This window comes from Talpa occidentalis, unplaced genomic scaffold, assembly GCF_014898055.3.
Source record: "Talpa occidentalis isolate TD23 unplaced genomic scaffold, MPIMG_talOcc4v2.1 talOcc4.8, whole genome shotgun sequence".
Taxonomy (NCBI): Eukaryota; Metazoa; Chordata; class Mammalia; order Eulipotyphla; family Talpidae; genus Talpa; species Talpa occidentalis.
Window position 1 is genome coordinate 32,737,772 of NW_023605194.1, and position 15,526 is coordinate 32,753,297.

The window sequence follows — 15,526 nt, forward strand, 5'->3', positions numbered from 1 at the left end:
TATATATTGTGGGGCTCTTTGCTTGAAGGGATGCATTTTTACCTGCCAACGAGATATAAAAAATCCCAATCTCCATCTTAAAGGGGTCTTTGTCTATTATAAAAGCGAAGCCCATCTTGGAAAGCAAAACTTTCAGAGGTACTTTTAAGGTCACGGTAGAGCTTGCTCAGAAAGTACCTTCAAAAATAGTTTCACTCTAGGAAGGATCAAACCATTTGTCTACAGGTCCTGAGTTGCGGGAGGTAGAGGATCAAAAGTTTTCTCTTGGTGAATTTTAATTTCTGGCATAGAGCCTGCATGTAAAACAACCAGAGGCTGATACAGTAATGAAATTCAAAGTAGCTTCTAACTCACCATATAATTTCTAAAGCATTTTCTAAAAGACAGATATCAGTGTAGGTAAATGGAGTTGGGAGAGGCTTGATGAAAAAAAGGAGTGTCCCTGTGGCTTTAAAGTATAGCACAGATGGAGCTAAGTCAATAAAAAGATTGAAGGGACTTCTTGGTAGGGCTTGCAGTGAGTGGAGGGAAATATCAGCAAGAAAAAGGAAATAACTAGTTTGCTGGGAGGAACTTTAAGAAAGTGAAGAAAAACTTAATTCATACAGGAATGAAGATGTTTCATGGGCCCTTTTTCTAGAAGAGGTGTCCAAGAGTTTTTGTGTTTGAGAGAGAAATTTATAAACATGAAGCAAAGTAATAATAGAAAACGTAGTTTTGGATTTTCTTTACAATATTAAAGGTCACAAGCTATCAACTCTCAAATACACTTCCTTTCAACAGGACAACTCAAAGGGCAGAGGGCAGACCTTGACCCTGGGTGGAAGCCAGCAGTCAGCCATGGACTGCATCTGATGAGATGGTTTTGCCTTTCAGAGAGCAGACCTGGCCATCTCTGCTATCACCATCACCCCAGAGAGGGAGAGTGTCGTGGACTTCAGCAAGCGGTACATGGACTATTCGGTGGGGATTCTAATCAAGAAGCCCGAGGAGAAAATCAGCATCTTCTCTCTTTTTGCTCCATTTGATTTTGCGGTGTGGGCCTGCATTGCGGCAGCCATCCCTGTGGTTGGGGTGCTAATATTTGTGTTGAACCGGATCCAGGCTGTGAGGGCACAGAATGCCTCCCAGCCCCGTCCCTCAGCTTCCGCCACCTTGCACAGCGCCATCTGGATCGTCTACGGAGCCTTTGTACAGCAAGGTACCCTCCTGTTTCCTCATGCGGGAATATCCCCAGGGGCTTGGGAGAACTTACCCATTAGCAGTCTTTGATGCCTTTTATTACATCATTTTAAATGCAATTTCTTTTAATCGCTAGGAGTACTAATACCTTGCTGCACCAGATCTCCCTGAATAATATCAGAGAGAAATTAAATGACATGACAACAAGGATCTCAACTTCAAATCCTGATTCTCCACTTTAGATAAAATTAACTTTGGAGTTCTGCTTTGCACTTTTCTCCCCTCCTACATTCGATTGATTGTTATGCACATGGGGCTGTCAGATGGAACTGAATCTTGTTTAAATTGGAAATCTTAATGGGGAAAAAAATTTCACAATTGTTTTGTAATCATCTAAGCAGTACTCCAGCCATTCTTGAAACACAAATTTTCCTATTTCTCAGAAGCCTGGAGAGCACTCGGGGAATTACAGGATTGAGTGGCTTTGACCTGCCATGACAAATTGCAAAGTTCTTAATGTGGGTCTTGGCCCTGTTTGCCCCATGGCAAAATATGTATCACCTGTTTGTGAAGTTATATAAGAGGAGTCAGTAAGAAGCTTTCTTCTGCTACCACCTAAGGGACGAAGGAAAAATAATTGGCCTCAAAGAAGCAGATTCTGCCTGAAAGTCACATCCAATGAATTCTGAAAATCCTGGGGAAAAAAAGTCATCAAGTGAGAGCTGAATATTAATAAAAAGGATATGGTACATCTCATTTCTGAGATTTAAAAGTAAGCTAGGGAACCCTCTGGGTAGGAGGTAAATTCCTGAGATGACTCAATGTGAATTTGAAATTGAAATGGGACCTCACATTCTGCCATAGAAGTTCTTAACATTGTGAAGTAGAATTTTCTTTCTGGAAGATTTTGTATTCATTATTCAATGTAACAACACACTGGGCATGTTAACAAACTTTGCATCACAAAAGGCCAACCTTGGATTTTCCACATTTTGTGGTTTTCCAGCCTTTTCCAAGAGTGGTGGTCTTACTGTTCTTTCCAGAGTTGACACATCCTCTCATGCCCAGAGGGAAGTCCAATCCCTGCTTCTTGGGGTACCACCATTGGCAAGACCCTTTGCCTGACCTCAAAGAGGTACCTTTCCATGGGGTGGGGATGGGAGTGAGAGGGACATGTCTAGACCAATCCACTTTGCTTTCCTCCCAAAGGGGGTGAATCCTCGGTGAACTCCATGGCCATGCGCATTGTGATGGGCAGCTGGTGGCTCTTCACCCTCATCGTGTGCTCCTCCTACACAGCCAATCTTGCTGCCTTCCTCACAGTGTCCAGGATGGACAACCCCATACGGTAAGCTCTGCTCTTGCTTCCAGACCTGGGGTCATTCATTTCTGAAAGGATGTAGAGAGAGGAGGCAGACCTGTCCAGGTCAGCCTGGCATTTTGCAGATTTGGAGATGAACTTAGATCCCAGATCTGCAGTTTGATAATTGGAATCCTTACTGCATGAAGAGCTCCACTCCTGTTGTATTTTATTTCATGCACAATTAAATAGATGTATAAATTCATTAAAATTATTTCTCCAAACATTTACATACTGCTGATATGACTAATAAATCAGAATGTTAAAGTTAACAAATTAAATTTCCTTAGACATTTAGACATTGACTACAAACTTATTTAATCATAATCTAAACATATAATTAAAACTAATGAAAGTCACAAGTCTAATAGATTTTTAAAATCCTCAAACACCTTAAGATTATTTTTAAAAACATGCCAATTATCAGTGATTAGAAAACTTATCTCACTTATTTCCACAAAAATCATAAAGTTATTAAAACCAAACCCTGAAACTCTTTCTCCATTTTACCAAAAAAGGTTAAAAACATGGCATAAAAGAGTTAATTCAAAGTAGTGAAATTACTTGGCAATGCCTTTGTTTTATCGTTAAATTCCAACATATGGTGTAAATTACAAAAAAACTTGAACAAAGTGAATGTTTGTTAGATATTTGGTTTCTAAATGACTACCATTCCTTGGGTATGAGGGTGCAATATTGGCTTCAGTAGCATCTCGCTTGGTCCCTAAGCATCATTTTCTGGGTCCCTGGCTTCAGTAATTTCTCCTTTGATTCCTTATTCTATATTGATTGTTTTGAACCAGGACCTGATCAAATCATCCATACTCATCCTGCTCACATAAGAGTTCAAACACCTTCAGTAAGATTCAAAATTCAGTATGATATTATCTAGGTTTTATTTTTTTTGTAATTGACATTTTTGTTGAGATAGTTATAAATTCACGTGAAATTGAAGAGCTAATGCAGAGGGCTCTAATGATATACTTTAATCAGTTTCCCCTAATAATTTCTTGCAGAACTGTAGTATCATGTTGCAACCAAGGTATTGACAGGAATGCAACCGACTTGTCTATTTAGATTTCTCCCTACACTTATGCTCATTTCTCTGTCTGTGTGTACATGTGCATGTGCATTTGGTTCTATATAATCTGATCATGTGTAGATTTTTATATACATCATCACAGTAAAGATACTAAACCATTTTATCCTCACAAAGTTATGTTGTTCTTTTATAATCACACCCACCTCCACATTTCTTCCTTGACAATCCAAACTGATTCCTTGGCAGCCACTAATATGTTGCCCATTTCTAAAATGTTGTTATTTCAAATATTACATGTTACTTAAGTGTAATTATACCTTTTGGGGATTGGCTTTTTCATTCAGCATGGTTCTCTGGAGGTTTCTCCGGGTTGTATTCATAGTATTCTTGCTTTCTGTTGCTGGGTAGTATCCCATGTACCAGTTTGTTTGACCATTCATCTGTTGAATGAATCTGGCTGTTTACACTTTGGAGTGTTTATGAACAAAAGTTGCTATGAACACTTGTATACAGGTTTTTAAGTGAATCTGGTTTTCATTTATACATGATAAATGCATAAGAGATCAATTGCTGGGTTATGTGGTAATTGCAATTTGAGGTTTATAAGAAACTACTAAGTGCTTTTCAGAGAGACTGTACCATTTTACATTTGTGCTAGTGTGTAGAAATGATCTAGTTTCTTTGCATCTTTGCCAGCATTCTCTATTTTTTATTTTACATTTAGCCGGGGGTAGAGTGATAACCTCATTGTGGTTTTAATTTGTTTCTCCTTGATGATAGTTATGTTCAACACCTTTTTATCTTAGTTACTTCAGTCTTCTTTCTTTTTGTCTTAGTCAATTTTTGTCAATTTTGTTGATCTTTTAGAAGAATTAATGCTGGTTTTATTGATTTTTTCTACTTTTTTATTTTCTATGTTATTTGTATCTGCTCTAATGCTCTAATGTTTATTTCCTTTCTTCTGCTAGTTTTGGATTTAGTTTATTCTTTTCTTAGTTCCCTGAGGTATAAAGTTAACTTGTAGATTTGAGACCTTTCTTCTTTTGTCAAACACTTAGAGCTATAAATTTTCCTCTTAGCATTGCTTTCCCTGAATCCTGTAAATTTTGGTATGTTGTGCTTTTTTTTTTTTTTTTTTTTTGATTTATTTATACATACAAGAAGTGGGTGTTGGCCAGAGGTGTGGGAGGTGAGAGGGTTCACCAGAGACCGAGTGTGGAGCAGAACAGGCAGATTGACTGAAATACACTGCTGAGAGGAGCAGCGGGTGAGACAAGAGAGGTCTGCTGCTCCATATGTGTTAGCTCCCTGGCTGGGGATCAAACTCATGTTCCAATGGCTGGTAATAGCTTGATAGGACTATGACTTAACCCCTGTGCCGCCAGGGAAGCCCTGGTGTGCTTTTATTTTCATTTTGTTTGTATCTCTGTATTTTCTGCTTCCTATTGTGATGCCTTCTTTGATCTACTGGTTTTTAAGAGTGTGTTAATTTCCACGCTGGAGTTTTCCTCTTTTCCTTTAGTTCTGGATTTGTAGTTTAATTCTATTGTGATCTAAAGAGATATTTTATATGATTTCAGTATTTTGAAAATGTTAAGATTCATTTTGTAGACTAATATATTGTCAATCCTAGACACTATTCCTTGTGCATTTGAGAAAATTGCTCATATTTGGAGAAGTGTTCTGTACACATGTCTGTTAGTCCCAATTGATCTATAGTATTTTCAAGTCCTCAGTTTCCTCATTGAGCTTCTGCTGGTTTTCCTACTCATTATTTAGAGTGGAATTAAAATGCACACTTATTCATGAATACTTTAAAAAACTTCCTTTATTGTTATTGTGTTTTTTTCCTTCTTTCCTTTTTTCTTTTGTATTCATATACATGTGTTTAACTTTTTCTTGATGTCTCCCATCAGGCTTGGGTATTTGATTTACTCTCAACACTTTCTTTTGTTTCTCCCTATCAGATTAGACCACAGTCTTATTTGTGCAAGCTTGAGAGTTGTCTCTCAGAGTCCAAACTGTTCTGTCAATTGAGATGTAATTAATCCTCTCATGTCTCATAGAGAATGATAATTACTTACCTTGCTAGAGGTGTTAGGAGGACCAGAAGACATAAGATATGTTAAACATACGCTATGGCATATGGCACACGAAGCACTTGTTATAATCACTTAGTGATTTTTTTAAAAAGTAACTTTTCTAAAAAAAAAATTAAATAAATAAAAAATAAAAAGTAACTTTTCTAGTTTCTTTTTCTTTTATTAATTCCTCTTTTTTCATCCATTGCTGTATTTTTAATTTCTTTTATGCCTTTGAATATTGCTTTCATTTCCATTCCTTTTAATATATGATTAAAATAAATATATAGGAAATTTGCTTTTCTGTGTATCTTGAGTCCATCTTTGCTCTTTTATTTATATGAAGTTTGCCTTATGTAATGGATGAGCTGTTATGTACATGTGTGCATCTGTAACACAACTTTGTTAAGATTTCATCTTCATTAATATGTTATCTTTTTCCAATTTAGTGTTTCATAATAGTTTATAGCCTACTTTGTCAAATGGTGACAATCTCTTTCTGATTGTTACTTTTGTGTATTTCTCTGAAAAATATTTGTTATGTTTGAATCATTATGCTTTGGGTATTTCTCTTAATATGTATTAGATTTCTGATTCAGTTATATTAATCTATTTTGTAAAGTAGAATATTTACCTACTGACAAGGTATTATAAATCTTTTTGGCCTTCTTTCGTTTCTACTTATGCGTTTTTAGTAGTTTTCATGATGTTTAGCATGTAATTATCATTGTAATTACTATGGTCCCTGTCCTACTTTCTCCTTCACCCTCAATCCTTCTAAAGTTAAGCATTCTCTTTTAACCTCCAGCAGTTATGTTTAGACTTCAATATACCCACACCCAATTCTCTTTCAGAATGAAGAATGAAACAAATTTTCATATTTCTTCCTTTGTGAGATCATACCACTTTTTTTCATTTCCCTTCCACCTGCTAAACCCTTTATATTGATAGAATCTTGATATTTTAGACCCAGTTTACTGTGGTTCTTCTCTTTTCTCAAAAAGAATATTTTGGTTTCTGTAAAATATATATTTGGTACCTAACATTCTTATCTCATCCACATGCACAGTCATTTTTTGGACTATATTCTATGTTCCAATGGTTTTAAAACTTCTTGAATGTCTCTTAATTCTATGATTTAGCCATTGTTCATTTCTTATTTTGGTGATTTTTTTTTTCTCAGCAATGTATCTAGCAAGAGTGGTATATTTTGTGAGCCAGAATATCTGAAAATCATTTTCTGTTGTGTTTACACATGAATCAAAACTTACCTGGACTTAACATTCTTGTGTCACAATGTTTTTCCTTAAAATAGTGCACTTGCTCCACTGCTCTTCATGTATGTAATGCTATAGGAAGCGTGAAAATGCCCCATTCACCTGCTAATTTCCCTCCACTTCCCTTTCCTTTCTTCTACTCTCTCTTCAGCTCTCTCTTCACATCTCTTCCTGTGTCCTCCTCTCTCTCCTCTCCTCCCTCTCCCAACAATCCCATTCCACTATCTCCACCTCCCTCTCCTGCCACTTTCCTCCTCTGCTTGCTCCCACCTTTCCCTCTTGCACTGTGCCCTCTTTCTGACACCTTTTCTTTATCTTCTTTTATCTCCTCTCCTTTTTCTTCCCCGCCACCCACTTGCTCTTTTTATGCTCTTTCTCCTTTGTAGTTAACCTTTTAAATATCATTAAATTTAAAAATGTCCTTCAATATTTAATAGTCAACTTACATGCCATTAATCATGCTTATTCAAATTCTGTGGGACCAAATAATGTGCAAAAAGAAACTTGTAGTTATCTTTTAATTTTATCTTTTAATCCCCCCCCACCATTTATCCTTGTCTTGTTTCCGGGAACATTAACTGTGAGTGCTTCATATCTATTGTACTCTGATCATTTTTGGTTCATTATTGCTTTCCTTTTCATTCTTGGAGAAGTCTTCAGTTTATCTTGCATATTTTTGACTAGATTTTGTCCAGTTTTCATATGTTTGGTAATGAGCCTATACATTCTATTTGTATATGTTTTTTTTTTTGTTGTTCCCTTAGTTCTTTCTTCTTCCCACTCTGTTTGTACCTCTTCCATGTCTCAGTCACTGTATATGGATGCCATTTTTGTTTTTTGTTATAATGAATCCTTACTATTGTGAATTATACTGAGAGTAAAACAAACATTTAAATGTTTTACTTTACTTCTCTGGCATATATTTTTCTTTTTTAATTATTTTTTTTAGTTTTTTACATCATTGTTCATTTATTTAAAGATTGATTGATTTTTTTTTATAGAGGCATGTTATTTATTTATTTATTTATTTGTTTGTTTGTTTGTTTGTTTTGTTTATATATGCACTGGGTACAGTCAGAAGCGCAGGAGGGTGAGAGAATTCACCAGAGCCAGAGCAGGGAGCAGAGCAGGCAGAAAAACCGAAGTACACTGCTGAGGGGAGCAGCGGGCAGCAGGAGAGGTCTGCGCGCCATGTGCTACCCTCCTCCGGTGGCCGGGGAGCAGCCTGGGATTGAACCGGCGGTGCAGAGGAAGCTGTCAGCTTTGCAACCCAGCGCTCAACCGCTGCGCCACCGGGGAGGCCTTAAGATTGATTTATTTATGCATACAAGAACTGGGGTATAGGCCAGAGATGCAGGGGGTGAGAGGATTCACCAGAGACAGAGTGGGGAGCAGATCAGGCAGATCTACTGAAATACACTCCTTAGGGAAGCAGCAGGCGAGTCAGGAGAGGTCTGCTGCACCATGTGGGTTTCTCCCTGGCTGGGGATCTAACTCAGGCCATAGTGGCTGCGTTTAGCTTCGTAGGCAGCATCTTTTTTTTTTAAAAATTTATTTATTTATTTATTTATTTATTTATTTATTTATTTATTTATTTATTTATACAAGCACTGGGTACAGTCAGAAGTGCGGGAGGGTAAGAGAATTCACCAGAGCCAGAGCAGGGAGCAGAGCAGGCAGAAGGACCGAAGTACACTGCTGAGGGGAGCAGCGGGCGGCAGGAGAGGTCTGCACGCCATGTGGGGCCCTTGCCCGGCGGCCAGGTATCAAAATGGCACTGCAGAGGCTGCAGGCAGCTTTGCAACCTAGCGCTCAGCCACTGCGCCACTGGGGAGGCCCCCATAGGCAGCATCTTAACCCCATGCACCACCAGGGAGGCCCTCATTGTTTATTTTTAAACAATATTTGCTTCCCCCCACCCACTCAGGTGTAGTCCCCATAGAGTTTCCTTCACCCATGAACCTGTGCACCATCACCTCAGTCCCCTGTGCTCCTCCCTCCTTCCCTTTGATCCCTCTCCCTCCTCCCCCCCTGCAGGATGTCTCTGATTTATAATTGTCTGTTTTTGCTTTGTTGTGTTTTGTACCATTATTATTTTTTATACTGATGTCTAATTTGGTTCCCTCTGGAAACAACCCAAGTGCCCAAAAATAGATGACTGGATCAAGAAGATGTGGCATGTATACACAATGGAATATTATTCAGCAATCAAAAAGATAAACTCATGCCATCTGCAGCAATGTGGATGGAGCTAGAAGGAATTATGCTCAGTGAAATAAGCCAGAAGGAAAAAGGAAAATATTGCATGGTTTCACTTACAGCAGGAATAGAGGGGAACCAAATAAGGCATCTGGCATATATTTTTCTAACAGAATGTTTTTAGTGTCTATAGTATAATATAATATAACAAATATAAATACATTTATACATCATTTATTTCATGGTAAATCCTTTCTTTATGCCTCCATGCTCTTTTTAATATATCATTTGCTCTTTCTTGAACCTGGAAAATCCATTACATAAGCAGATAGATACCTGTGAAGGGGATAGCATACTACAATAGGTTCATGATACACGATCCCCTATAGTTAAAGGATTTCTCAATAGTATACCTGGATGTAGGAAGAAACATTCTCTCCTATCTTAACCTTGGCTTGTATGTGTGGGTAGAGCCTGTGATGTAAATTTCCATTGCCATTCCTATGTCTGAGGGAAAACTTTCCCTTTCTAGTTTTGCCCTGGTGATAAATTTTCTATTTTTGGAAGTATGATTGATCTAGTCCCTACAAGAGTAATAAAAAACATAGTTTCATTTTTCTTAACCTCTTTTCTGGCTTTGCTATTCTTTGCATCAGAGACAAATGGCAGTGAACTGGGGTTTCTGCACACTGTATCCTGCAGAGCTCAGAGGAATCTGGGAGCCTTCCATTGTTGCTACTTTGAACTATTTTGGCTATGTAGATATAAAAGGAAATCCACTGAGATCACGTACTTTCAAAGCAAGACAAATTTGAGTCTCCTACTGCTGTCTCCCACTAATTTGCTTCCATCTTCCCCAAATACCTGTGAAGTGGATAGCATACATCCTTAGGTTCATGATACATCATCCCCTATAGTTAAAAAAATTAACTGGTCATTTCAGTAGTTGTCTGGAGGAATGAAGATGATGGATATCTGTCTATCTGTCCTTTCTTATTGACATATTTATTATCTAAATGATCTTCAACCTGTCGTTTAAATGCTAATATAAAACCATTTCATAATGATTGCAATTACCCTTTTAAATTTTTGTAGTTATTTTCCTGGTCTTTGGAACTTATACCTTCCTTAAAAAACCAAATAGAAAGCTGGTATTCAAGTGAGACTAAAATCTTAGAGAATAGAGATGTACTAAGCAAATTTTGACTTTTTCTTAAACATATTTGACTTAAGCAAATTTTGACTTTTCATTTGGAGTGGATATGATGTACCTTTGAGGAGGAGGGCGTATCTCACTTTTGGCTCAGTAAAAAAAGTCTCAAAATACTGTCATTACTTTTATCTCTATTTATATTATAAATAGATCTTTACCTGTAATATGATGAAAGCAGAATCATTTGAAAAAGTTACATCAGTAGGTGATTGGACACTGTAGGTATCAATGCCCTGTATTTGGGAATGTTATGATTAAAAATCTTATGTAGGTAGCACCCAATTTTGAGAGAGGTCACATTTGGTCTAGGGGCTTATGTTGGAAGACAAGAGCACAGTAGCTCATCTAAGAGAGAGAACATATCACAGACACTGAAACTTGACTATCAGGGATCAAATCATTTTCCCCACATAATAGTGTGTGATCTTGGGAGGTTACATTACCTCTCTGTATACGTCACTTTTCTCATCTATTCATAAAGGTAAGACTAGAGTATATCTCTAGGGTTATACTAGAGGGTTATATAATAACCCTATACACCCTATATATTTCTAGGGTTATTATAGGAGAATAAGCAACATTTGTTAGAATTTAAAACATTACCTAGCACAGGGCCTTCCTGGTGGCGTAGTGGTTGAGCGCTGGGCTGCAAAGCTGCCTGCAGCCTCTGCAGCACTGGTTCGATCCCCGACTTCTATCGAGGGTCCCACATGGCATGCAGAACTTGCCTGCCGTACCCGCTGCTCCCCTCAGCAGTGTACTTCGTCAGTCTGCCTGTTCTGCTCCCCGCTCTGGCTCTGGTGAATTCTCTCACCCTCCCGCGCTTCTGACTGTATACAGTGCTTGCATAAATAAATAAATAAATAAATAAATAAATAAATAAATAAATAAATCTTTAAAAAAAAAAACACACATTACCTGGCGCATAGGAAGTGTTATGTAAGACTATATACTATCATTGCTGACAAAGACCTTGGTAGTCAAAGGGATATCCCTGATATCAGGAGTCCTAGACAAGGGAAAGCAGCATGGCTAGGAGGTGAGAAAGAGAAGAAGGTAGTTTAGGAATTGGGTAACTCCAGTTAAAATTGTCACCAGTGACTGTATGGTATTATTCACTTGCTTTTTCTGATTGTTAGTTTCCTTATCTGTAAAATGGGGAGTTTGATATAAATAGCTCAGTTATGGTATTTAAGATGATAGTTTGTCTATTCATTTAGTTTGGAAACACCAAATTTATAAATCAAAATGAGCAGTCTTCCTATGGAAAAATTCTTATGCCAAATTAGGAAATGGTAGGCAATCCATAATAAGAGCTTTGTCTTATGCCCACACATACACAATTTCAGAGTGGAAAATAAAAAGATTGAACTTATAGGAGCCTAAATGCCCAGATAATTATCCTTTCAGTTGTCTAGATGTAAAGAAATAGCATTCATTACAATAAAACTTGGTGTTACCTTTTGATTGTAAATAATTTATCATTATTTTCAATGTTATGGTAAACAGAAAATCTAGATCACTTAAGGTTTGTTTGGTAATGTCTTAAATATAGCACCAAACCACAATCAATGAAAGAAAATTTTGATACATTGGACTTTATTAAAATTAAAAATTTCTATGGCAGTGAAATAAGCCAGAAAGAAAAAAGAAAAATACCAGATGGTCTCACTCATAGCAGGAATTTAGAAAACCTAAATAAGGGAGCAGGAAAAAGACTAATTACAATAAAGTAAAAATCAAAATCAACAAGCAACAAGCAACTATAAACCAGAGACACACTACAGGGGAGGGGGAGGTGGGAGTAGGATCAAAACAAGGGGGGTGGGAATTGTATGGGGACTATAACCAAGATGAAAATGCATGCATTGTGCAAAAAAATGAAAAATTATATAAAAAATATATAAAATAAAAAAGGGAATGTAAAAATAAAAAAAAAATCTGTGACAAAGACTGTTAAGAGAATGTAATAAGTCACAGATTGTGAGACTATCCTTGCAAAAGACATATCAAATAAAGGATTAATATCCAAAATATACAAAGAACTCTTAAATAATAAGAAAACAAACTACCCATTTTATTTTTTTATTTATATATATATATATATTTTTTTTTAAGATTTATTTATTTATTTATACAAGCACTGGGTACAGTCAGAAGCATGGGAGGGTGAGAGAATTCACCAGAGCCAGAGCGGAGAGCAGAACAGGCAGACCGATGAAATACATTGCTGAGGGGAGCAGCGGGCGGCAGGAGAGGTCTGTGCACCATGTGGGACCCTCGCCGGTGGCTGGGGATCGAACCAGTGCTGCAAGAGGCTGCGAGCAGCTTCACAGCCCAGCGCTCAACCTCTGGGCCACCAGGGAGGCCCTATTTTTATATATTTTTTGTATCACTTTTCATTTTTGCACTATGTATGCAAAATTTTTGCACAATATATGCAAAAAAAAAATTCATCTTGGTTAGAGTCCCCATATAATTCCCACCCCCCTTATTTTGACCTTAATCCCTCCTACCTTTCCCCCCCCTAGTGTGTCTCTGGTTTATAGTTGCTTGTTGATTTTGATTTTTACTTTATTATAATTAGTCTTTTTCCTGGCCCCTTATTTATATTTCTAAATTCCTGCTATGAGTGAGACCATCTGGTATTTTCCTTTTTCTTTCTGGCTTATTTTGCTGAGCATGATCCCTTCTAGCTCCATCCGTGTTTCTGCAAATTGCATGAGTTTGTCTTTTTGGATTGCTGAGTAATATTCCATTGTGTATATGTACCACATCTTCTTGATCCAGTCATCTAGTTTTGGGCATTTGGCAAACAACCCATTTTAAAAGTAGGCTTAATATATGGACAAATACCTCACTAAAGAAGATATACTTATGGAGCACGAGTATGTGAAAAGATCTCAATAGCATATATTTATAATTAGGAAATTGAAAAAAAAAAAAAAAACCTTACCTATTAGAATTACCACAATGCAAAACAATGACACCACCAAATGGTGATTATGAAGAGCAACGGGAACTCTATTTCATTGTTGGTGGGAATTCAAATCGGTACAACCACTTTGGGAGAAGGTTTGACAGTTAATTACAAAACTAAATGTATTCTCACTAACAACAGTTTTTACCCAAATGAATTGAAAACACATATCAACGTAAAAAACCTGACGTGAATTTTTAAAGTAGCATTTATAATTTCCAAAATGTGAAAGCAACCTAGAGGTCCTTAAAGGGGTGAATGGATAAGTAAATTGGGTGCTTCCAAGTAATGAAATATTATTTGGTGCTAAAAAATGAAATGCTCTCTCTTTCTCTCTCTCTCTATATATATACATAAACATATATGTATATTTCTATCCCTCTTCCCCTCTCTCTCCTCTCCCTCCCTCCACACACACATATATATGTACGTACATATATATGTGTGTGTTAACACACATGTCAGGTTTAAGATAAATTTATATTTGAAGATAAAATGGGGAAAATATGAACTGAGCAGTTAGTTGTCAATTACCAGTTATACAAAATGAGTCCAATTTATCAATTTTTCTTTAATCCATTGTGCTATTGGTAGTGTAATTACTCAATCACCTCCAAACCCAGTGCTGGTCAATTGCCCTTTGTAGCTTGAACTTAGAGTCTGCTTATCATGGATAATTATGGTTTGGTTGTCAGGATTCATTCCACTTTTAAAATTAATATATGACATAACTACATTGAAAAGGAATCATAAACAATTGGAAATAATCTGAATTTACCTCTAAGCTTGTTTTGCAGGCAGCATGGTGTTTTAAATATTTAATCTTGAACACTTTTGGTGGTGCTAGCACTCTTCAGGTTACCTCTGGTCCCACCATTCTGTTCTATTATACCTGCCTGCTTTACACTCTCACAAAGCCACCTTCCACCATGAAGTCATTCAAGTTGGTGACCTCCAATACAGAAGACCTGAATGGCCCTATGTGAGTTAGCAACTCCTATAGATCTTTGCTATTCAGTGTGTACATGCAGAGCAGCATTGTTGGCATAAATTGAAATCTCAAACCTTACCTCACATCTCCTGAATCAGAATCTATGTCTAATTAGGTCTCCAACTGATTTTTATTTACATTAAAGTTTGGATAGCACTGCCTTGTATTAGAAAAATGACCTAAAATATTCTAGTAGCCTGAAGTGATTGAATGCATCTAACAAATGCATTTTAACAGAGTTACACTTCAGTTCCTGCCTTTGGGGTACCACAAACTGGAAAAGGAAGGCAGTGCATATTGATAGTACTCTTACAAAAGAATCTGACTTTCTCTATATACCATGATGGAGTAAATGCCATTGAACTAGACCTCCCATCATTAACAATGATAAAACTGGAAAAATATGCAATAAAGCTTTTTTTTATTTTTTGTTTCACAAAATCTCACTTTATTATGCTCATACTACTTATAGACTCAATGAAAAGTTAAATTAATGTCCTAGGAATGTGACCTGTCTGAAAGCAATCTGACGGGAAACTTGTGCAATTAATTGGCTGTGCCTTGCTTGTGTTTTTATTTTTTTATTTTTATTTTATTTTATATATTTTTCCATCATTCTTCATTTTTGTACAATGTATGCTTTCTCATCTAGGTTATAGTCCCTGTGAAATTCCCACCACCAATTCATCCATGTACCATCACCACAGTCCCTTGTGTTCTTTCCACTCCTGTTTTGATCCTACTCCCCTCTCTCCCCTTGTAGAAAGTCTCTGGTTTATATTTACCTGTTGATTTTGATATTTACTTTATTATAATTACTTTTTTTCCTGATCCCTTATTTGGATCCTCTATGCAATAAAGCCTTTTTTTAAATTATTTAAAGATTTATTTATTTATTTATACAAGCACTGAGTACAGTCAGAAGAGCAGGAGGGTGAGAAACTTCACCAGAGCCAGAGCGGGGAGCAGAACAGGCAGACTGACGAAGTACACTGCTGAGGGGAGCAGCGGGTGGCAGGAGAGGTCTGTGCACCATGTGGGACCCTCGCCGGAGGCCAGGGATCGAACCGGCGCTGCAGAGGCTGCGGGCAGCTTTGCAGCCCAGCGCTCAACCGCTGCACCACCAGGGGAGGCCCTGCAATAAAGCTTAAGAATAAAGACACAGGGGGGAATAAGAGGGAAAGGGAAAAGTATGCCATAC

At 37.2% G+C, this 15,526-nt stretch overlaps 1 protein-coding gene across 1 annotated transcript in view; it reads left to right on the forward strand.

The window, feature by feature from the left end:
* GRID1 (glutamate ionotropic receptor delta type subunit 1) overlaps positions 1-15,526 on the forward strand; it is a 598,797-nt gene that overhangs the window by 489,581 nt on the left and 93,690 nt on the right. Inside the window, exons 11-12 of the mRNA XM_054690113.1 lie at positions 877-1,201; positions 2,392-2,530. Coding sequence (XP_054546088.1) covers positions 877-1,201; positions 2,392-2,530 — 464 coding nt within the window. The remainder of the gene's footprint in view (positions 1-876; positions 1,202-2,391; positions 2,531-15,526) is intronic.